Source organism: Aplysia californica, unplaced genomic scaffold, assembly GCF_000002075.1.
Source record: "Aplysia californica isolate F4 #8 unplaced genomic scaffold, AplCal3.0 scaffold00149, whole genome shotgun sequence".
Lineage (NCBI taxonomy): Eukaryota > Metazoa > Mollusca > Gastropoda > Aplysiida > Aplysiidae > Aplysia > Aplysia californica.
In genome coordinates, this window is record NW_004797419.1 from 785,268 (window position 1) to 810,563 (window position 25,296).

General features: G+C 38.5%; 1 protein-coding gene across 1 annotated transcript in view; it reads left to right on the plus strand.

The window, feature by feature from the left end:
• Positions 1–23,861, plus strand: part of LOC101853082 — a 40,188-nt gene extending 16,327 nt beyond the window's left edge. Inside the window, exons 7-18 of the mRNA XM_013081864.2 lie at positions 2,655–2,697; positions 3,264–3,395; positions 4,614–4,659; positions 5,534–5,612; positions 7,672–7,720; positions 11,761–11,825; positions 12,724–12,873; positions 13,655–13,865; positions 16,966–17,139; positions 19,329–19,689; positions 20,749–20,859; positions 23,093–23,861. Of these exons, the coding sequence (XP_012937318.1) occupies positions 2,655–2,697; positions 3,264–3,395; positions 4,614–4,659; positions 5,534–5,612; positions 7,672–7,720; positions 11,761–11,825; positions 12,724–12,873; positions 13,655–13,865; positions 16,966–17,139; positions 19,329–19,689; positions 20,749–20,859; positions 23,093–23,263 (1,592 nt within the window). The 3' untranslated portion in view covers positions 23,264–23,861. The remainder of the gene's footprint in view (positions 1–2,654; positions 2,698–3,263; positions 3,396–4,613; positions 4,660–5,533; positions 5,613–7,671; positions 7,721–11,760; positions 11,826–12,723; positions 12,874–13,654; positions 13,866–16,965; positions 17,140–19,328; positions 19,690–20,748; positions 20,860–23,092) is intronic.
• The last annotated feature ends 1,435 nt before the right edge of the window (positions 23,862–25,296 follow it).

Consider the following 25,296-nt stretch of genomic DNA (forward strand, 5'->3'; position numbering starts at 1 on the left):
AATTCGAAGGTAGCAAAATGCCACCGAGGTTGTAAGGACTTTCAAACATTCCTGAGTCATCAAAATGTAACGTCACTTTGGTTAACAGTTCCCTGTTTTGGGGATAAAGTAAATTGTTGTAAATCATTTATTGAGGCATCAAGTACAGTTACAGGTATTTTAACCAGCTGAAACATGTCAAGTTTTGTCTCTTAGAAATTTAAAAAAAAAAGTAATGATTGACAAATCAATTTGATTTTGTAAATTATCACCTAAGGTAAATGAATATTTGTTCAAATTCAGGATGATCTCTCTTTTGTTCCATTCTCAAGATTAGATTTCTCTAACAGTAGGAAAAGTACTTGACCGAAAAATATATATGGCACTTATACTCTCATAATCAAAGACAGCTCTAAATGAAAAAGGCAGAGATCTCAATGGATTTATTAGTGAATGGCATTGATATGTTATATTGATGGTTTAGTTGTAACAGCAAGTTTCCATTCTTCTTTAGAAGTATTTCTTATATAAAGAACACTAGTTAAAAATCTAGATGTAGCTTTATGTAGTTTAATGTTGAGATTCATGGGGAAAAAACCCCATTTGAATATGTACTGTGGTCTCCACCTAAGAACCTGGTCATCGGGAGACAAAAAAGTAAGTTTTTGGTAGAGTGAGTTATATGGCAAATTTCAAGGGGACCAGCTTAGTTCCTACTGGTGAGCTTTCTCCTTGTTTATTCTATAATCACACAGTTTGTTTGGGAGGGAGGGGGGGTTGGCATATTTTTCAGGCGCTCGCAACTGCATAAGGTCATATGAGCGTGAGGGACATATTAACTCACTTCAGACGGTTCACACAACAGTTGCGTGACCCCCGCCGCGATGCTTGCGACGGCTCCCACAAGCCCTGCGTGACCTACTTTGGATTTTTTTTTCCGCTCTACAAATCACGCACGGATCACGATACCCGCCTCGTACCCTTGTTTGGCCAAGCCTGAGCTACTAAGACTTCGTTTCGTATCTCTGGGGCCGGTAGTTTTTAAGTTATTGAAGGTGAAGGATAGTGACCCCAACTGGGGTTGAACAGACCGGAACTCGCGCTTTGTTTTTTTCTATACAGCTGATAGTAATCCGACAGTCGCGTCGTAGTAACGGTCGAAAAAGTCGCATGAACAAGAATCACATAATTTCACCGTTTTCTATACTTCTGTACGTTTTACTAGTTCTAGTGTCTCAGAATATGATGTGTCTGATGGTTAGGATCCTGGATATGTACCCGAACACGGCCCGAGTCGTAGTTCTAGGGCTAGATCTAGCACTAAAACTGGTGTTGTTTTTCGCGCAACGAAATCACAACGTCGTGCCGTACATCTGTCTCATGTAATTCAGTGTATGGGTCTGAATCAATGCACAGACCAGCTTTTATATTTTCAGCAAACACTCGCACATGTATACAAATCAAACCAGAACACTTTGAACTTTTATTTTTGTTGCTGTAGTGAATTTCATTCTACTTGTCACGTCTCTGGAAATTTTTCAGAAAATCAAAAATTCATGCCAATTTTTTAAAAATCATACAAATTAAAGTATTAGACTTAAACAACTTTAGTTTTTTGTATTAGATTAAGCTTGAATGTTACTTTACTGTGTCAAAAGATAATTACAATAGGGTAATTCTGAGAGTTGTGGTGATTTATTGAAATACCCCCAAAAACGCCAGTCTTCAACGCTTGTGACTGGTGAAAGGGCCCAGTCGCAAGTGAGTTAACCATGTTTCAGTTTGTAGGAAATTTTGAATTTTGCCCAGGTGGCGGCCGAAGCCTACACCTATCGATTTTGAACCACCAAGGGATCTTTAACATGCACAACTTGCACATGGGGCCTCCGAGATTTTTTCGCCCTTGTCCAAGAAGATTAGATGTACACCATTCCTACCTTAAGATCAGGGGTGTGGCTGAAAGACAGTAATAAGAATTTAAGAGCCAAGGAGTAACAGTAGAAAGGCTGCAGAAAGAGTCAGGACCCCGAGAGGGGGCAAAAGAGGTGAGGGGGTGGGGGCAGAAAGTGGTATAACAGTGCTAGAGAGCAGGAAAAGTGATCCCAAGGTGACACTGACACCTGAAGTAAGATATATAGAGGTTTCTAATTTTTGTTTTGCTCCTTTACAGAATGATGTGTGTGTCATGCACACCAGCAGTGGAATTTTCTTTGCAGTGGGGGTTTCCGCTAAGAGCGCTATTTCACATCAGGGTCAAGGGAGTCAGCTCGCTGTTGCTACTCTGAATGGGCTGATGTGGTTGTTGGCACTTTTCAACCTAATTTTTTTGGTGCATCCTTGTACTTATGGTAATTATATCTTTATCTCTTCAACTAATGAAGAAATTCCCAGTAAAAAAGACCTGTTATTGCCAAAAACTAAAATGACATCAATGTCAAAGTCATAAAGGAATTGCTCACTGGCTCAGCAGTTCCGACTGTGAGCCGTTGAGAGTGCCTTGTCGGAGAGAAGTTATTGTACCTTTTTGATGAATTTCTGCACTAGACGTTTTCTTTATGAAAGAATTTGTGGTAGCTTGGTCCTCAAACACAGTGCTGCTAAAAAATGCACTGTCTCTGAGGCAAAGCGTAAAGCGAACAAATGCAAAGAGGCATTTTTCTATTCTTTTATTGCAGAAGCTGGTGCATCTGTTCCTGAGGTGTGTCAGACTGATTTGAGGTATGCATGAAGGCATGTTTATTAAGAAGTGTTCAGTCAGGGGTAATGGGGTGCACCTGTGCCTTTTTTCATTTCATCAATTGTCCTCACATTTTCCACAAAGTTGGGGACTAAGGTAAAAAAACAACAAAAAAGAAACTTTTGGGAGCATCTGACAGAAACATTAAAATTGCTGTAGTAGTAAAGAATGTGTGACTGAATCAATGTGTAAGTAGAAATCTTCAAGTTTGTGTTTGGCCTTAACCATTTAAGGTGAAAACAGCTAAAAGGTTTGATAAAGCCCCACTTATTACACTTCTCAAGAGGTGACAATATGAAGTCTCGCATTCACTTAGTGAAATTGGTGGGCTGCAAAAGTCTTTTCATCATTTATGAATTTGGCTATGTACTTTTTTTTAAGTGCATAGAATATACATATGTATAAGAAAAAATTCTGGACCTGAAAATATTTTAGATATGTTCAGGTGTCATTTGGTATGTGTTCACTATAAATGTGCGTGCAAGGCTGTATTTAGGGGCTTTGAATTCAAAATCCTATTTGGACATAATTTCATGTCTTCGTTTAGCTTACAGAACAATAAAGGGAACAACTTTGAGAAATTGCTTGTTCCAAGTAATTGCTTGGAAAAGGGTCCAGAATCCATGACGCCAGAGACTGGTACTGGTACCAAACAGACTCCGGGAGACTCTGGATTCAGGTATGCTGTTGATTTATTGATTTTGTCGTCATGCATTCAGTGATTATAAGGTAAATGTAGGGGGAACTTATACAGCAGTCTGTGGGTACCAGTCATTGGTTGACAGATATGCTGTTAATTTGAGTTATTAGTTCAGTGTAGTGGCTGTGTTGTTCCGAAACATACAAAATTATACCTCTTAAATTTTTTGGGCCTTTTTAGGCTCACTGGAAATTATTGTTAACCGTTATTTATTTTTATGAAGGAGAAATATAATTTATGTTATTTTTGCTGAAGAAAGCGAGAATAACATTGGCATTAGTCTCCGGTAAAGTTTAGGTAACCACAGTTTAGCAACGTTAGCAGTAGAAAAGAATTTTTATCGCTGATGTAAAGAACATTTAATTATATTCCAAAGTAAAGCTTTACCAGGTTAAGTGAATGTGATAGAAACCATAAAGAAAAATTCAATAATTCAGCAATTATATAATATAGTATTCGGACAGAGTGCTACATAATGAGGTTATGATTAATGTGAATGTGAAAGATTTTGGTTTTGGCCGAGTTCAGTGCTAGTGCTGCTTTTTTCTTTAGCCAGTTTTGCATGCTGAAAACAGAAAAGGGTAAAAGTAAACTATAAACTACAAAAAATTACGAAAATTTTCAGTGATTTTGATTTCACATGAAGGAGTAATAAAAGTTTGGTGATAGCTGTATTTTTTCAGTTGTTCTGAAAGAACCTGTGGATGAAGATTTCTACTGAGACAAAATGAGAGGCATCTTAGTGAAATCAGGCGCACGTCAAAATAATGAAATTGAACAAACCAGCATTTTTCTGGCCAGTGGGGCATTTATATAATTTTCTTTTTTTTGGCTCAACACCTTTTACATCCATTTAAAAACACATTTGTGTGTGGTTTTTACTGAAAAACATTGATTAAAGGCACAAAAAATGCAAATTTTCAGTTTCCAAAGACTCTCAAGCTATGGAAGTTACCAAACTTGGACGGCCATTTTTTCGTTAATTTTACCTCTGAAACCAGGCTATCCTCTCTTTCTTCAGTCGCGAATATCTTGACTTCTATTCAACATAGATGGATATTTTTTTAAAACATAAAGCAAGGCAAATTAACAGGTTTTAAGATGATACCAATAACCCTATTTGCCCAAAAATTGGCGAGTGCGTGGTTCCACCTCGTCATGCCACAAATGATGATTATGGCTCTTTATTGTTTTCAGTGCTGCCTCACAGAGATCTGTTCCCATGGGAGATGATATTGAAACTGTAAGTGATCTAGCCCTTTCATGTTGTGGAAAAGTGATGTTTTATAGCTTGTTGCTCAGAATTAAAAAGTAGTGTACAGGGGCTCTTGAGGTAAGGTGTTTTCATTCAAAAGGTCCAGGTATCAGACCTGACAGCGACGATCAAAAATTTTATTTTTTCCGTCTCCTTTCTTGTTCCCTGATCCTGTTCTCTGGACCTGTTCTCTGGTCCTGTTCTGTTGTCTGCTGTCTTCTCCACTTTCTCTCCTCCACCACCCCCACCCCCACCTCCTGTGGGCTCCTCTCTCCATTACTCCTGCCTCTTTCTACTGTTTGTCCTGGCTCCTTCTTACTGCTGTCTGTCAGACTCACCCTTGATCTTTGTGTAGGTAGGATTGATCACCAAACCTTTACGGATGAGGGCTTGGTGGTCCTAAGATTGATGAGAGTAGACTTCAGCTACCAGGGGGATAAAAGTTTAAAATTAATTCCTACCAAAACTAAAAATACTCTATAATATACCTTTGAAATCGGAGTGTGGCTGCCTGAAGGCAAGGGGCCCTACAAAATAGGAAAAACGTTCACATACATAAAAATCAGTTGCACTGCTGGGTGAAAAACCATGGGATTTAGCAGGGGAATGTAAAGAAGAAGAAAAGTAATGTGGGCTTCACCTGCAGGACAATTGTTCATCACGGAGAGCATTTATTTTGAGAGATTTCTACTGAGCAGTGCCAGCACATGATTGTCAGTTTCACTCACAGTCACAGTGTGCCTTACTCCAAACAGGGGGCATCTGGAACATATCTTGTAACTTTGTTTGTGGCATTCTTTCATACTCACTTAAAAAAAAATAATAACCACTCAGTATATTTATTTGCTGTTGTACCTTTCAGAAAGCAGTAATCAAGCCTATAGCAGGTGGAATGTTGAAAGAACCGAAAGCAAATGTCTTCAAAATGTTTGGAAAAAGAGGTAAGATTCTTCTTCTGTGCAACTTGTCTTTACATACATAGTGAAAAGGTTCCTTTTTTAAAAGTGCAGTCTCTAGAAGAGACAAAGTCATTTTTACTCGATTACACATCAAACACACAGCCCTTATGCACAAATACCTCCTTCAGGAAGATGAGAAGCCGTTCTGTGTCGGATGTGACACAGATTTTACCATTAGACACATTTTAACCGAATGTCTAGTTCTGGAAGGATAACAACAACTGAATGTCTAGACTGCGGAGAGACCTGAAAGAAGTATTTTAAATTCAAACAATTGCAAGATCTGTTTTCCGCCGTTGTTCCCAACAGAATTTTGGATTTTATGAAGGCCATTGGCCTTTATGGGAAATTATTAAGTGAAATAAAATTGTTAAAATGTTTATGTTATTTAAAAGAGTTGTTTTAAATTGAAAATATTTTTACACCGAATTTTAATATTTTAACATTTTAAAATCTGATAGTTGACCCGCGGTGCCGTGAACTTGTGTTTCGCACGCTCGTATGACCTTATGCAGTTGCGAGCGCCGTAAAACCTCATACTAAACTTAAACTAAAAGTGCAGTGCCATCTTGCTTTCAGTACAGATACATTAAAAAGATCAAGATAATGTTGAGGCTCGTATAATGTCCACAATGAAGTAGCCTAAATATATTAAATATCATTGAATGGGAATCTGCAATAAGTTTTACAAAGTGCATTTAATAGAAACAGTTTTTTTAATACAAGCTATGATGATCAGCATTCTTCATCATGGTCCTCGTGCTTTGCAAGACATAACGATTACATGCGCCACACGTACGTCACAGTGGCAACTTGGTTTCTTTGCCGTATAAGAAAAGATGACTAATGACGTATGTCATATAGGTCACGGAGGAGTTTAGATGAAAGTCTGAAAGAACAAGGTCAGGACTAACCGTAGGATGCAGCAGTACCTTCCAGCTGTGTGCAGACTACAATAGTCTTGCTGGAGAATAATTTCCATTTCCAGATATCCAGATCTCTTTTGGTGCAAGGTTTCATGCAGCTTGTCAAGTGTTTCATTAACAGTCAGCGCGGCACTCCATATCGAGAAGCAGACACCTTTGACGTCCCAACTAAACATAATGGTCTACAGTTTCTTGAATGATAAATAATCTTTGGATTTTTTTACTTTTCTGGAGTATTATGACGCAACTAAGTCTTTTTGCCTTTAATTACGTGCTCTAAAGAAGTCACAGTAGTTGGTGTCAAGTCACAGAATGTCTCTTTAACATTCCTACCAGCTCTGATTGCAATGCCAACACCTTTCTCAGCACAGTTTTAAATATTTTCGGTCAGTTTTTTTTAGGCCCTTGATACTCTGGTTGTTCATACACAGTTTCATGAACAACCTATATGGCTCAGTCACGAGCCATAGCAATTTCATAAATTTTCAAACACCTATCTTCTTGAATAAGTGTGTCAGCTCCCTGTATGTTGGCTTTTGACTTTGAAATCTGCGGGCACCCTGCGCGTGGCTTTTCTTCCAGATGTGTCTGTTTCGCTTAAAACAAACTGCACCAGTGATATTCCTACATTTTGTTCATTACATTTTCTCCGTACTCTACGATGAGTTAGTTGAACATGCCAATGGGATCTTTTGTTTTGCACATAAAACTTGACAACATGAGAAGTGGGGACAAGAGAGGTGAGCAAAGAAAGGCTAACAAAGAAGCTCAAGTCGTTAAGTCGAGTAACATGTAGAAACTCATTTTGAATCGTTGCAATTTTCTAAATTGGTGTAAATGATCTGAGGAAATAAAAGACAACAGATCTTTGGATTAAAAACCTGATTTAAAAATCCTTTCACCTTTTATTAGAACTGCTAATACCATATATCTATCTCAAACAATTTATTTGGAAAGTATTGTTTCGTGGAAATTGTCTTGAATGTAGTTGCTAAGTTAATAGCTATCCCTCGTCAACACATATTTTGCAGCCTGCAAGTTAGTCCATATGAATTGTTTTGATCACTGTGAAAGGCTAAAAGTGTTCAATAACAACCTGTGCTGTTCCATTTCAGATTATGGCTGTGAATGTAGACAAGAAGTCAAAAAATGTTGGCAACAGAGGTTAAAGTTTCATAGTTGACACTTTTTATTTGTTGGATGTCTTTGTGATATTTTTGCCTTCTGTTTGCATTGGACTTTTGTTGCCCTTGGATGCTACTGCATGTTTTCTGATCAGTATCATTGAGTAGAAAGAATTCTCATTGGGTTTTTTTTTTGCGTTGTGTTAGAATTTAAGACTACAGCTGTGGTGTTAGGTTTGTTTCCGCCCCTGTTGGGCTTTCTCGATCCCGATTTTCTACCTACATGTATTGTGGGAGCACGTCTTGTATTTTAGAGCTGGATCAAGTTGTAATCTTTCTGTCCAATGCCTTTTCCCCAAAGGTGTGGTATATACTTATAAATTCCGATGCCACATGTTGATGTTTTTTTTGTTTCATCAAGATGTGGCCTATACTATACTTATAAGTTATTGCACGGGCAGTCACTCAGAGCAGTCAAACATTTGTAGTGGGCCCTGTTTTCCTGATATTGAAGGCAAGATTATACAACTATGTAACGTATACTTGTGGAAACAGCCTGTAGTTTTCTTCTTTGACACATTTTCAGTGACAAAGGAGAACCAATACATTCTTTTGGTACAGGTCAGCATTCTGTTAGCCAATAGAAAAATGTTTTGCATTGAACTGCCGTCATTTTGAAAAATACAGTAAATGCAGTTTTTACAATTTTACAGGAGAGCCAAAAAACTGAATGTTATTATGGGTAAAACATTTGCTTTAAAGATAATACGAATTGGTATGTGTACGGCTCCCTCCTCTTCACATAAATAAGCTAGGCTTTATAGGCGGCACATAAACTATCAAACCGGACACCACAAGTGGACAAACTTAAACCCAGGAAGCGCGTAGGCACTTTATAAAGGGGGTGAGCCGGGCTACCCGGGAAGCCGCAGCCCCTATAGGGCTGACCTGCTTTGATTGGGAAGCGCACAGCTATATAAAGGGCATAGATGTTGACCTTTTTTCAATGGAAAATTTCAGTATTCCTTATATGGAAAATAACGTAGTAAATTACAGGTCAAAGTTATAAATAGCCACCAGTGACTTTGCAAGTTATCTTGACCTCGTAGAGTGTCTCTTGGCCAAAGATCGTACATAGCAAGAAAGTTCACTCAGCGAAAAAAGTGTCCATGGAAGTCTGCGCACTGGTTCAGATGATACTTCAGTTTTTGAAGCTCTCTTTCGTTTCTCCAGAAGAAGAATAGAAATAGCAGTTTGTTTGTTTCACTTTTATTTTTTATTTTCACACAAGTAGGGTAACTCTGGTCACAAAGTCCACACTTTTTCGAAGAGGGCACCTCCGAATTTTGAAAACCCTTTTTTATTTGGTTCAAATAGAGAAGTGATGAGTGAACTATCTTGGTACACACGATCTTAGTCTTGGCCAAGATATCGATCGATAAAGTGACGCGATCCAGCTGAGAGATTATCAAGGCTGTGACTTTAAAGGGCTGTACGTAGGGAGCCGTAAGCATAGCCACAGGCAAGATAACAAGGAAGCTATATTATTATCAAAATCAAATGATTAAAATTATAGATTTGGGATGTTCGAAAGTTTTTTTTCTTGGTAACAATATTCAAAGTTTTTTAACTCGCCTTTAAAATTTTAAAGTTTGCTTCTAATGTATTTTTAAAAAAGATGACAGTGAAATTTACCCTATTTTCGAGATGTGTTTAATATTTAAGGTATAAAATGGAATCGGCTCTAAGCATCCAATTCAAGGCTCTTTGCTCAAATATATAATATATCTGCAATGATGCATAATAGCTTGTTTTCTTCCGTCTGTCCTCAGATAAAACAGGATGAAAACAAATTACACAGTTAAATCCACTCAGGTCTTTGCAAGTGGGTCTAAAAGTTGGATGACCAAAAGAATCTAAAAACCCATTAATGAAGTCCATTGTAAACTAAAGTTCCGGCACATTTTCTGTGATGTTAGTCTGAAGTGGGTAAAGAGACATAGTAGGGGATCTACAGAATACACCTAAAACATTTTTTAAAAGTTCTAGTAATTTCAACCCCACACTTTAACTCGTGGCTATGAAACAAGGTTCAACAGACGGATGAGTACTTTTCGAAACTCATGTGTTGATGTCTAGACAGTCTTGAGGGGGGGGGGGAAACCACGTGATTATGCTGAAACATGGGGGCATAGTCGTGTTGTTGTCTCAAAGAGCAATTTATAGGCTGGAACTCTGTAAATCATTTATTGTACTGATCCTGTGTTTGCAACCAAAGGAGGATATTTAATACAAGGCCCAAATACAGAATCTCTTTTTTATTACTGGATTCAGATTTTTTTAAAATATATTTTTGTTTGGTCACTGGCCAACAGTAATACCATACAAAGTTACATGATGTGCAGTGGAAAATAAATAAATGAACTAGAATTTTATTAACATGGACAGTTAATAGTGAACAAGCTCTAGAAGGAACTTCAGTAAGATTTTTTAAAAACTTACCTCAAAGCACCAGTTGAAGGCTGTTCTTGGGAGGGAAAAAAAGATGACTAGTACAGTATTTATCAACTCTCCTTGTTAAGCTAAGGGTTTTCTTTTCTTTCTTTTTTTTTTGTATATCTGAAATTAATGCACAGTGTCAATATTTATGCTCATAATGAAAATGCATTGTTTTTAACTTGAATATTTTGATACATGAAAAAAAAAAAAAAAAAAAAATTAAAATCAGTTTGCTTTTTGGGAACTTTCATTTTTGCACTGCATTTCTAGTACTTTTACGCGGACACCAAAGGTACATACTCATCTCTTGTTATAATTTGGAAAGTCTTATAACAAGGAACACAAAAACATAGAGAATTTTCCGGTTGCTTTAAGAGGTTTTTTATTTGAAAATTTTAGGCTTGAGAAGAGGATAGTACGGTAGAGATGGGATGGTTTTGTTAACTCCTCATCATCACTTTTGAAGACCAATGGAGAAGTGCATGACAGACTTTTTAATAAGCAAGTCACTGGACCTTTGGAAGACCTCCTGACAACACTAGAGTAATGCAGGCTCAAGTGGTATGGACACATCGCATGTACAGGGTCTTAATGGTTTGCCAAGACAATCAGTGGAGGAGACAGAGAAGAAGAGATAGACAAAGGAAGAAATATGAGACTGTCCAATAATGGACAGGCCTGAAGTTGAATGATGCACAGAGAGAGGCTAAGAGAACAGGTGGTGGAACTGGCTGCTGAATCATCTTTGGTGCCTTAACGGTGGATGACAATGGAAGGAGTATTACTTACTTTTGTTTTTTCCTTTCACTGGTACTGGTAGGTGATGCAGGGAGCAACGATTGTCTGCCAGCTGGGAGTTGAGTGGCTTGGAGGAGGGCCAAGTCATGGGCTCTGAGGATGTCCTTTACAGTTTAGTCCATTTATAATGGCCTCTGTTATAACATGAACTTGGATATAACAGTGATAATTCAAATCCCCTTTTTTTTTCCTCTATAAATATATAAGTAATATGAACCTGACTATAACAGGGTTCAATTTGCGCAGACTCAGATATAACAGTGATCTTGCAGCGCATGAACTTGCTTTCAGTCCATCAAATTATTAAAATTTGTCTCAACCAAGACATTTCGCTTGTTTGTATGATCGCTTTCCAAAACACAAACTTTCAAACACATCCCCCCCCATAGTGTTGGGGTCACTGATTGGTCTGTCTCAGTGTAAGCAAAACAGCCTACAGGAAAAGTATCTACGGTAGTCGAATATATATAGTAAGATGAAGGTGCAATGGTACTGGTAGTTTCCCTTGATAACAGTTACAACAGGACTCACTTATAACAGGGTAAAAACTACCAGTCCCGTCCGTCCTGTAAAATTTGACTATACAAGGTTGCTTCAATGACCTATCGGATGAGGATAAAGTACAAACAGGTTGATGTTTTTTGTCTTGCGGGAAACCACTGTCAGTTTACTAGCTCTAGCCAGGGTGTTGCTCTGTTACTGGATTGTCTCCCTTTGACTTGGGTTAATGTGAAACATTACCTTCTGTGGAGTGTTATAACTGGCTGTATTTTGTTTTTCCAGCAAATGCAGCAGAACCTTCCATTTGAACCATACAGGCAGAAGATCTCCGCTATCTGATGAATATGGTATGGTATGATTTTTACACTTGATTTTCATTTGTATTTGTGTTAGAAAAGGGTGGACTTTTGTATGAAGAGTGCGTCTACATTTCCTCTGGTTATTCAAGTGAAATGGGGAACTCTGGTGGCACCATAGATAGAGCATCATCTGTAGTTTGATCATAATAATATACCTGCTCTTTTCTTACTATTTTTTTCATAAGGAAAGATCAAAGTGTTGTTTTACTTTGATGAGATAATCTGCTATAGTAATGTTCATAATAGACAGGTGGTGGGGATTGTCCTAAGCCCAGCGCCAGAATGTTTCATTTGCTGTATATTATGATGTTGGTCTTGAAGAGACATGTAGATTTTTGGTCCACTGTATTGTGATGTCACTGAAAAGTATGGGGGGAGGAGGGGAATTGCAAGGGCAATGGTGAGACTTAATAGGGCAGCCATGGACAAAGAAACAAGTGAATGGAAGAGACAACGAACACTTGGATTTGAGTATACATTGCTAAAGCACTTTTAAGTTCTGGTGTGGTTCACATGAAAGAATTTTTTAAAAACCAAACGGTGAATCTTGCACAAACCTGACCTGGTTGTTCATGAACTTTGTCAGTTGAAGAAACTGCTCATATAAACAAGCTCTGTGGGACACTGTTGGCTGTGTCCTGTTATACTTACACTGTGACACATTTAGAACAGACGTCTTTATTGTTACTGATAAAAAAATTATCATGTTCGTTGCATCTTTTTAATAACAAACAGTTGGATATCATTCAACAAACTTGGAGGCTGGGCCCAACGACTTCAGTGTGAGCAATTTCACTGTATCTGTTCTTAAAACACACAGAGCTACAAGATAGTCCTGAACTTTTTTATGTATTCATATGTGTTCCTCTTACATTTCTTGTTTCAGAACCAGTTTCAGCACTGTCGTCTTGTCGTGTGTACTCAATGAGAACGCAATCTCAAGGTGATGTTTTGACTGGGACAAATTACGAAGATAAACCACAATTTTTCTTTGGCACACCTACATGTTCTGGACCTGAAAGTTCCATCTTCCTTCGTAAGTTGCTTTTTCATTACAGTTTAATACCTTGTGTCATCTTTCTCAACAGCACACTACCAAAGAATTCCAAAGTTCTATCTGACGCTTTTGGCTGTTTTGAGTTTCTAAGACCATGAGATCAAAACCCAAATGTTCTATCTGCTTTTTCACAATCATACAATAATTATTATTTGGAGTCGTTATAAATATATTTTTAAAATTGCATTTGGAAAAGCTTGACACGATGGGAAACTCAAACCTTTGACATCAAACTTCTCAAGCTCATGTTTTCTCCATAACTTTTGTATTTTTCTTGACGCTTCTGTCACTTTGGGATATCGCTCGGCTTCTGCTATTTTGTCTCCTGTGCTATGATTATAAAACTGAAATATGGTCACTGATTGGTCTCACAAGGGTTGCAATGACAAAAAATATGCTTGACATTGCTGGTTTTTCCTGTTGTTAACATCCTGACATCGCTGGTTCTTCCATTGTGGACTATATTTTCTAACTCACAGAGACTGGCAGCGCTTATTTTTCCGTATATGACTTAGATGGACTAAAGCAGACCCAGCCAGGCATCATGCAGGAACAATAACCCAGAAATTAAGAAAAAAACTGACATCACTGGTTTTTTCCCTCATGCCCGTCATATTTTTAACTCCAGTATTAGCTCCAGGGTTCATTAGTTTGTCTACACATTGGATGTAAATGTATATGTTTCATGGAAACTGAAATTCATCGTGGGGGACTGAGTAGTCCATGATAACTTCCAGCGTACTCTCTGTGTCCAATCCAGCAGCGACAGCGACCAGCTACAGCATGGACTCGTCCCAGAGCATTGAGCCAGCCATCAACATCTGTATTAACCCTGAGGACATGGAGCTGGACCAAGATGATGATGGGGACAAGGACTCTGGCCTGTCTCTGGCCAAATACAATGCGTTTATTGCTTCAGCAAAGAAATTGGAAGCCGAGCAGCAAGCACTAAGACATATGCAAGAACACCAGTAAGTTATGTGGGCGAATTTTATACATTAATTGTCCGCAAATCTCAAGAATCCCGATTTTCCTGATTTTGATCGCGTGTATCATGATTTTTTTGTGCCATTTATGCCGGATTTAGTAGTTGACTCGCCCCAAGTTGTGTTGGATCTTTGCTTGCACACATTATTTCAACTATAATGGAAGTAATATCGATTTGCAATTTGGCCTTGCGACTTGGGACATTCTTAAGATCTACTTTCGCTTTGTTACCACTCAGAATTCTCTGATGATGGCCTGATAACTGTTTCAACTGCGACATACAAAAATGATCAATATTATTCATAGTTCTGCTGTTGGTTTCAAAGTAAGCTTTGCCCAAGTTCTGTTCAGTCGGGCCCATCAGTAAAACTTTCAATCGTGCGTTTGCATCACGTGACTTCGGCGTGTGAGTTTCGCGTGTGTCGGGGACCAACGGTTAATGGGGCCAACGTAAGTTCATCTGCAGGATTTTTTTTAAAAGGATAAAACACTACCACACACACACACACAGGGCCTATACATGGATATATATATATATATTCATGGACACTCCTGGAAAATGTTTAAGTCAGCTTGGCAGTCGCCTTGGTGATTTATCGTTGATCCCGATTTTTTCGCCCCTGAAATCCTGATTTTTAAATTTCATAGAGTGGCAGGTCTGATTTATCTGTGGTAGCTGACATCTGCACTTGTTTTTCATTCCACTGAAAAATGCTTAATTACTTTTTGCAAATCATCGGTTTCCAACTTGACTCAAGCCATGTATCAGTGGATAAAAATCAGACCTACCACTCATCCCGATTTAACCCTTTCGCACTTAGCAGGCTTGGCCAGCTGTGGCCCCCCATCCTTTAGACAAGGGCAACAACTCCACGAAAATTGAAGGGGTACCTTACTAAAAAAATTGTATAAAATCACAAACACAACCAAAAAATGATGAAAATAGTATTTTCTGAAAAGAAAATGAATGAGCTAAATTACTAGTACAAAATTGTAAGTGGAACATTCACAGAGATTGAAGCCTCTGGTGGAAACTTGAAAGCACCTAAAAGACTTTTCTTTGAGTGTTTTTATTTTGTTTCTGCCATTCTCATATCGGGCAGCTTTGCGCCCATGCATCTTAGAGACATGATGGCGTGTTTACAACTAAAATCTCTTCCGACTTTTGTTTCCGCTCATCATCAAGACCTGTCTGTGGAACTTGCATACACTCGTTCACATCACTTGACATGACCGCGTGCGTGTGAGTAGCGCGTGTCGAGGACCGTCAACTGTCGGGGTCAACAAAGTTCACTCACACCGGTCGCATTGGTCGAGGTGTTTTTCAGGACTTAGCCAGTGGGGGAACCACTGTGGGGGATGGGGTGGGGGTATTTTTTTGATACTCTGGCTTAAAGTGCGTGCAATAATACGTGTAGGCCTACTCATTGAGGACACATAAAGGAAAAAGAAATGATGAACAACCTTGACGCGATTTTGTCAAACGTTGTAACTGTATGAAAACGCATGCCTTTTGCATGGATGATTAGAGTTATGTGTAAGCTATTTTCAAGACTACGAGAGTTTTAGCGTCACTGCAACCTGCACTCCCCCAGTCTGAACCGAGTAGCTTACGTGCTCTCTGATCAATTTCCTCCCCTCTGCTTTGAGGTCCAAATGTGAACTTATTCCTGCAAAAGTTTTGTAAAGGGAACCACCCCCCCAGTGCCCCATATAACTAGGTAGCGTAAACTCGGCCTCGTGGGCACTTGCGGCCTTCTGAGCACGTGGTATCGAGGAAATTCAGACCGCTGTTTCTTTGCTCTTTCGCCACAAAACACTAAATGCTGAACACCTTGTAAAAGTTCAGCTTTTCTTCGTTACAATGGTGTAAGTTGTTTATATGTCCGATTATTAGGAGCTGGAGAATCGCCATGGAAAGTGATGCCCCTCGCGGTTGGAATGCGTGGTCGGCTGGTTCAAAAATTGACATGTGTGCATTCAAATGCTTCGCCGAAGGTTTGATGATTAAATACCGTCTTGTCATTGGCGGAGCACTGCAGAGCTTTAAGAGGGCTTTCCCGTGGTGTATTTTTGGCTTTTGATGTTTAAATAGAAAGCCTTTAAAAATACCGTTAAAGTTTTCAAAGATCCTTTTTTACACGAAATATGTAAAATACCGGCTTGAAAAAGGTAGCAATGAAAAGATCAGTTCTTTTTCTATTAGAATAAAGTAATTGACTTGGAATTAGTTTGCATCAATCCTTGCATCAACTTGGAAAGTACACTACAGTATAGTGACAACTCGCTCGCCGCGGGGGGCCGGTGGGGCGCCGGCCAGGTCAACGCTCGGTGTTTTTGTCGAAATGACGACAGATCATCGTGTTTGAGGTGATAAAATACTGATTTGTAATGATCTCACAGTCTTGAAAAAAATTAGGCTTCATATCTATGTTATAGTGATTGTATTCTGTTAATGTGGAGATGGTTGGTGCTCTTGGTACTCTTTTATTATCTGTCAAACATGGGGTTGCAGCCAGTTTGCGACTTAAACAAATTTGATCATATTTAAAACTGCTACCATTTTCTTAAAAATTGACTGAGATGTTAAAGAATGGTATCAAAATTCTCAGGATATATAGGCCTTTCATAAGAAACAGATAAATTTGGCATGCAGCTACTTTGAAAATTTTGTTTCCAGTACTTTTTATAACTGATTTGCGGTTGATCCCGATTTTTTTCACCAGATCCGATTTTTTATACTCTTGAAATCCTGATTTTTAGAGTTCATACAGTGGCAGGTCTGTATACATATGTTTCAGCTTTGGATGAGTCCCACACTTTCAAAAGGCTAAACATTTGATCAGTTTCTATTTGAGGTATTTTCGGCGGAAGGGGGGGGGAGGGAAATGATCTGTACAACAAGCTCTTAGAATGGGTATTCCCTTGCGTATGTTCATGATGTCCTGATTTTCAATCTCCACTTTACTGGAACCTTGTTTTTGTAGAAAAAAGAATTTGCCTACTTGATGTCATGATGTTTGTGGTGCTGGGAGTGGAGGCAATGCGATGACGAATAAACATTTGTGTTTATGACTTCCTCAGTTTGCATGGAAAGGAAATTTCAGGAACAAGAGACGACTGGAGTTTAGCAGGCCACCAACGATCCCTGACAGGCTCACAAAATTTTTTGGGTCAAGAAGGATCTCGGTTCGGCCTTCACAGTTCTAATGGGAAAGTTTTTACTCAAACCAGTGCACTCAGCTATCCCTCCTTTGGGTGAGATTATGTTACTTAAGGCAGATGATTGACACTTTTTAAGCATCTTTTAGTGAAAGTAAATGCAGTATCAAATATCTCATTACCAGTAATTGTCTTGTATTGTATTAGCAAATGATGCAGGGAAATTGATTAATAAAATTCAAAACTAGAACTAGAACTTGTCTTCCATGTGTCCATGGCAGGTAGTTTTTATGGATCGGTGGCTGGATTTTACAGATTATCTCAATCAATGGTCAAATACTTCTTTTTTACCTTTGAATATCTTTACTTCCATAGTAGTTAGTAGACAACAGAAAATCTAAGAATTTTTTGTAAGAGTAACATACTGAACAAATTTTATGCATTATGAGATTTCTGCACTCCTTCAGTCCTTGACTCAACTCATTTAGTCATTCCAGTACCTGGCAGTCTCCAACTGTAGCTTTGGTTGATTCAGGTCTCATTATCGTTAATTTACTGGACTTGGTTTAGCTGTATCTCGTGGAGACGGTGTTGAAACACATGTTTGATTGCCTCTTTGTACCAGATCTAGTAATTTAGTGCCCATGTCCGTAGTGGCCCAGTCTCACCCCCCTGAGAAGCACATTTATTTGTGGCCAGTTTGATCTCTCTGACCTTGGGGGGGGGCAGCTAATAAATCATTATGTGTTACGCCACTTCCACAGGCCGAAGGGCTCCACGCATGATGGCTTGATTTTTGCAAAATAATTCTGAATTTTTAACTTGAACACAGCATCCCTTTTATTCACCCTGTAAAGTAGGCATGCTGCCTGTCAATTGTAAGTGTAACTTCTCTTTTGTAACTTCTGAGATGTCCTGAAAATATATTTATGTAGTTCAGTGGTGCATTATTGAAGTTTATGGATTTAAAAGTTTAAAAGCTTACGTAGAATATTTGGAGTGATAGACCTTGTTTTAAACTTCAGATTTTATTTTAACTCTTTATCTCCGAGGGGGGTAAACCCACTATGCCGGTGCCCTATTTTGGTACGAAATCTGAAATTGACATATTGTCACTAAATTGGTCATTAAATCAAAACAGGTAAACTAATTTTGACTGTTTTTCATCTAATGAATGAACTCCCGATTAAAGAGACCTGTTTTGGGCAATTACCAAAGAGTAATTTGATGTCGTAAGTCATCGTAAAGGAATGTGCCCAAGCTGCTGTCACCTGGGAGTGGCTTGTCAGAGATAAAGAGTTAACGGTGTAAAAACATAGGATTCAAAACTCACAGTTGTACGGACCGGCCCACTTTGTGATTTCTGTTGTTCAAGTGGTAGACAAAAGCATGGGGAAGAAGTATTTTGTCGTCTGACTTTCTTGTTTACTTAACAACATATTTCTTTTTATATGCAAAACAGTACCATTGTCTATTGATCTTTCTAGTACTGTACTGACACTATCTAGTGTTTTTGATCAGTTCAGCTGAAAATTAAGAGATGAGAGCCTGTCTCATATGGAAGATAGTCTTGCACAAAGTAGATTTTTTCTTTCACAAGCAGGAATGTTTCCATAGACCAACAATAGTGGCAAGACATCTGTGTTGCTTTGCAAGAATACAAGTTATATTTATGAAACTTGCTGTATTTCTGTGAACGGAAATTGAAGACTGTAAAAATCTGTTTTTCAACCTCTTTTGGGTTACCATAGGCCGTCCCCAAAGGGGGGATATAAACATGTTCTTATGGACAGTAGAATTGTAAATTGGCTGATTTATCAATGTCATGCTCATACTGTGCCGGAACAACATAGGAGAAACTTGCTTTTTTTCCCCTCATCCTTACTATCGTCATTTTTCCACTACTTCTTTTTATGTATATTTGTCACTCTCTTGTGAACTGCTATTTCCAGGGTGCCTTGATAGTCGAAGCTGACTTTGTTCTGTTGAGGCTAGAGAAGTGAACAGAGTAAGCCTGATTCCCCGTTTGGATTTCTCTGTTGACATCCTCCCCTTGGCGCTCATGTGACCTTATGCAGTTGCGAGTGCCGTAAATCATCACTAAAACAATGCTTGTATGTGACAATGAACCAATGTTCAAAAGATCTACTTTTTTAAACTATAAGAATTTATTTTCCTTTCTGTATCTCGTTACATATTATATTGTTATAATTGTCAGCTTCACTTGATTCTCTTTCATGTACATGTGTGTGAATATGCCCTTATGCTGTTGCACTTGCTTACAGTGTGGTGTCCCATGGTGCCCCAAGAACATTTGTCAGCAGCCAATCTGACCCATCCATCTCATTAGAGAAAGAGGACTGCTGTGATCATCACTGTCTGTGCCCACTGCATCACTGGCAAAAGTTTAACCAATGCCACCAACTTCATGACTCTGGATGCGTGCCTTTGGCATACACAGGCAACATTCCTGAGACTCGGACCGACCATAATCCTGTGGGGAAATGTCAGAGACACTCGACTAGCCGCATGCATGGACTTGCTAATTCTCGACATAAACTGCAGACAGCTCTTCATGCAGCGTGCCAGAGGCCTTGCTCTAACTTGTATGCAGACAATGCAGGGTCCAGAATTTTCTCTTTTCCGGTAATGAAAGTTAACACCCCCCGTCCCATTTTTATACTTTATCAATTTTGTGCTCCTGTACGAAGTTTTTTCTTTAAAAAATAATAAATTTGGTAATCGTGAGGGTTTGAAAGCTCCTCAACTTATAAGGATGGTAGGCCTACCTTGACATCTCTACAAACTAGAAAGATTGCAAGAGATTGGGAGATTGGGAAGTTTATTTTGCTTGTCTTTTTCAGATGTTGAAGTGCAGGCTTTTTGATAATTCTGATACAGAATTACTGTTCTGGATTTTAGGAATAGTTTGGTTATTCAGGTTAATATTTATTCATTTCATGAAGTAGTCTTTTAAGTTTGCATCTGACTCTGTGTCTGTAAATTTCAGTAATAGAAGTCAGTTGCTTTTAGAAAGGTTTAATCCAAGTCCAAGTTTCTTTGAAATATTGAAATATAATGAGAAAGAAATTCTTCTCTGTAAGAAGCGGAAAACACAAGCAGTATATATAAATTGTACAGGAAACTAAAATTTGTACAAAGATCCAGTCTCTAAATGTGTTATTTAATGGAAGAGATGGAAGTAGATGTCAATTTAAGCCTGTTTGGAAGGTTCAACTTTTGTATATTTTGACTAGGTGGACAGTACATGGCTCTTGAATCTTTTCAATGGATGTTGACAGAGCTGTATAGAGGTGTTGTAATTATCATCTGGACTCTGCTGGTCATGACAATCGTCTTTCTGATTTTGACTGATTACTTGTATTAGCAGAAGTCAGATGTGCTTGTCTATTATTGTGATATAAGGATAGCAGTGAAGAGTAATTAAGACTGAAATGATGACAGTCTTGCATGAGTAATTGTAATCTACACCTTAAAGGCCAGTAATTTGGTGAATCTGTTGTGCCTAGTCCTTAGCTTTGTTGCACTAACAAAAAAAACTTTTTTTAAAAATTGTCTTTTTATTATATTATGTTAGCACATCTGTGCTAATAATAATGCTTGACTAACTTGATGTAGTTGACTTGAAGTTCTTATCTACTGCTTTTGTCTTTGATTTTGTATAATATCTATTACATTCACCAGAATATAGGTCCAGACGGTCAAGATTCTCGACCTATTAACACCTCTGATAATTGCTGGTCCCACAAGCCTTGGTACATGTCAGAACTTCGCAACCATCAGGTGGATCTGCAGGTACTTGGGAATGTTTGGAATTATTTTTAGCCTTTTCATATGAATGCCGTATGAATTTTTTGTTAAAGCTCAGTTTAATGAGACTTGACAGGCTTTTCAATATCTCATCTTATTGTGGTATTCAATAGAAGTTGACTGATTCCTATTCTAGAGGAACTTCAAGACTTTATGATCATAATGTACGTCTAATGATTTCGGTGAAAGATCTGGTTGGATCCCCCCGTGACTGAAAAGTTGTCATCCGGCGTCAGTGGCCTTGTGTTTAGGCTCTCAAACTCACAACCATAAGGTCTTGAGTTCAAATCCCATCGTGGGTGTGACATTGTGTCTTTGGGAAAGGGACTATACACAAATGTTCCTCACTTCACCCAGGTAGGAAAGAGTGCCTGGCTATAGACAGCAAAAGATCTTGTCAGGTTGTTATTGTTTTAGTGCATGTAATCTGCAGCTGACACTGTATGCTTGTCTAGTGGGTGGTTGGTGGGTGCTCTGGTGTGGTTTGCTTTTTCTTTCCTATCAAATGTCAATCGTCTTTATTTCCCCTCCTTCTTTTTTTGTGTTTGTTACTCTCTTGTAGCACCTCTAATCTTCAGCACTTATTTTTTTGTTATAGTAGAGGGTTTTTCGGTGCTCGCAACTGCATAAGGTCATATGAGCGCCAAGGGATGGGGGTCAACAGAGAAGTCTTTACAGGGAACCAGACTTAGACAACTACTCACCTCTCTAGCTTCAACAGCACAAGGTCTACTTCGACTATCAAAGCACCCCGGAAATAGCAGGTCACAAGAGAGTGACAAACTTACAAAAGAAATAAAGGAAAATGACAATAGTAAGGATCAGGAAAGAAAAAGCAGCAGTTCCCTGTTGTAGATCTGGCACAGTTATGAGCGTGACATGAATTAGCCCATTTACAATTTTACTATGCTTGAACAAGAAATGTCCCCCCTTTGGGAATGGCCTAAAGACACAACAGTCAGTGGCACTGCCCCGGGGGGTTTCGGCACTTATATGATCTGATTGTGTTGCACGTGCAGTAAAACACTTACTAAAACTAAACACTGTATGCTTTCCGGGAAGTTAAGAATATTTCTGAGTGTTCTAGGGTCTGCTGGGGTAATAATAGCTGTAAAACGCACATGGCATTCTGTAGAGCATGGATGTGCTATATAATGCAATTATTTTTGTTGTTGATGATGTTGCTATTCTGTTTTCCTCCTCCTCCTTGATTTTATGTGAATTAGATACTCGAGATAAAAAAGTTTCGGGATGAACTACCTTAATCATAAACGTGCTGGAAGACAATCATTGCATTGTATTTTTGCTGAGAAGTAGTAACAAATGACATTATAAAGAAGCAAAAAAATCAAATGCATAGAAAGGACATGGGTCACAGGATAGGGTGAATATCATTCCAAATCAGGGGAAAGAATTTCCCAGGAAGTGGATTGGAGTACAAGTAGGCTACAACTATGAGTTTGTGTTGCCAACACTTTGTACTGCAAAAAAATATATGCAACTTTCGGGGTTTTCTGTCTGTGGTGCCATTGAAGGTAGAATATTAGATCTATATTTTTACATGTAAAAGGAGACTGAAATTTGCTTTCTGTGAATCTTAAAAAGTGGCAGACTCTCTTGATGTCCTGAGTGTGCTTTTCAAGTTTTATGTAAATGTTGCTGTAAATTTTCCCTAGATTTTCACATTTCCACTTTTGATTTATATTTATCTTTAGATTTGAATTAATGTACATAATTTAATGATGTTGAAGTAAATCTTTGTTAAACAAAAATAGTCCTTTTACTTGTTCGTTTTCACTTACACAGTTTTTTTTAAAAAAACCCTCTCTCTTGACATCTTTCTTGGCTCATCGTAGTCACAGGCAATTTATTGTGCGAGACTGCACCCAGGTAAACTAGGCTTAATGCAGGTGTGGCTTTTTTTTCTGGACATGGTTACTCACCTATTTAATGATTCATTATGTAGGAATAGGAACTGTATATTTTAGGCTGAAAACTTGTCATAACATTGTCAATTTAATCTAATTATTCAGGGACTCTCGGTATTATAGCTTTGATATGTTGGGCAATGACCTCATGAAAAATTCATTTTTGCTTCCGGTATGAACATTATTTATTAAGTGTAGAAATTTGATGCAGTGGAGAAAAAGTATTTCCCTGCAGTTTTTATATTGGACTTATTTCTTAACTTCAAACGTTATGTTTTTTTCGTTTCCAGAGACAGGCTCATGACTTCCTCAGCAGCCATGAGCAAGCAGGAGTAAACCTGCATGTTGATGAGTGCACTGGCCTTGCTCCTCGCTCCCCACTGTGTCAGGTCAGCTCACCAGGCTCCAATGGCTCCCCTGTGTGGCTGGCCTCCTCTGTCCTCAAGGATATGATGCTCTGAGTGCAACGCTGTGGTCACTAAATATTGCATGTGTCACGACGCGGTGGAATCAGTTGCTCGTCAATTTTTGGAGTGTATTGAGTTATTGGTGCCATCTTAAAGCTTGTTAATTTGTCTTGCTTTCAATGAAAAAATACCCATGTCTTGAATAGAAGTTGATATATTATTTGCATTTGAAGGAGACGGGTCAACGGGTGCTAGCGGTAAAATTAGCATGAAAATGCTGCCAAAGTTTGGTGACTTCCAAAGTTTGTGGGTCCTTGAAAACTTCACATTTACAATTTTTAGGCCTTTGATCAACGTTTTTCAGTAAAATCCACACAGAAGTGTGTTTTTTAAAGAGAAATAAAAGGTGTTGAGTAAAAAAAAAATAAGTTTTAATTGCCCAACGGCCAGAAAAATGGCGGTTTCTTTGACGAGCGCCTGATTTCACCACGATGCTTCACATATGGCTAGACTGCTAGAATGTGACCAGAAACAAACCTAGTGTCAACAGAGGCTTCTGCAGTGACATTTCACATTATAGAAGTGATACAACATTCAAAAATGTTGAAACTGTAGAATGTAATCCACTTGTAATAAACTCTCATAAAATGAATTCTCACTTATTGTGATCAGTTGTTTTGGTGAACAAATCTTCCCCCCCCCCCCCCCCCCCCCCTATTTTTTTGCATAGTACAGTCGGGCATGGTTAACTCAAACACATCGTGGATTGACTAATGTGCTCAACCCATCCATATTTTTGGTCAACTGATAATGAAAAATTAAAGTACACGTAATATTAGTTGAGGGATGGCAAAATGTATAAACTATCTGTGATTTTGAGGTTTGTGTGTTTGTGTTATAATCTGTGCCTTACAGTATTTGTTTTTCAAATGACATGAAGGCATCATGAGTTTTGCCAGTGGAGAAAACTACACAGTGACAGTATATATGTGATTTTTATATTTTTTCAATGTTTGGGTTGCAGACTAGGCATTCATTCATAGGTTGGTTTGCAATGAATTAAAAATACTGAGTGATGGAATATCTTTGCATGGCTAGATTGTGCTTTCGCTGCACTGGGGGAGGGATGGTTGATGCTGAAACCAAATAGATATATGTCATAGGTGTACCAACCTAATAAAATAGGCATGGGGGTTGCAAACTGTCTCCTAACGATGTTAGTGTTAGTGATAAGGGGGTGTGATAAGTTCAAGCAAGGTTAATGTCTGCCTCCTGAATGGTCTAAATTGTGTTGACGGGGACTTAAAACCAGGGGCGTGGCGTCACTTCCACAGAAGGTGGCGCCAAGAACAAATCTATGATCAACGAATAGTATTTCCTACTTACCACAGGCCTATAAACAGTAGACCTACTTTGCGCCTCTTTGTTTAATTTTGATACTGATAAAGGCAAAGGGACACCCACTTCCACGCGAGAAGAATAGATATGTGCCGGTACAATATTTTATATAGAGAACCAATGATAAAGAACCAAGTTCAGCTCTGAAGATGTGCACAATCACATCACATCAAATTTTAATTGTTCACACTCAAAACAACTTCCCACAGATCAACAGAAAAGCACACATTCACAGTCTAGAACACGCATGCACTATTGCCCTCGGGGCGTCTTGACATAATGACCCCATTCCCTGATTCACGTGCAGTTCTGGTTTTATAGAAAGCAGACAATAAAACATATTTTTAGACAGTTCGCAACGATGCCATGTCCAGGCTAACTACCACTCCATCCCCTCCCTACCATACAGGCGCCAAATCCATCTCGGCCCTTTGGCCCAACAGTACAATCTCTTAGTGTGATGGGAGTACATGTATTATGTACCTGTTGTAGCATTTTTGGCTGAGTTATGTTCTTGGTGATATCTCTTGTGTCTTCCGTCAAATGTCTGGATGGGGTATTAAAAATTTTTTTTGGCTATTCTTGGAAAGAAAACCCTGTTTTCAACTGATTGAATCAAATAGTTTATAGATCATTTTGAATTATTTTGACCTGACTTCACACCTAAACAATGAACATTCAGATGGGTT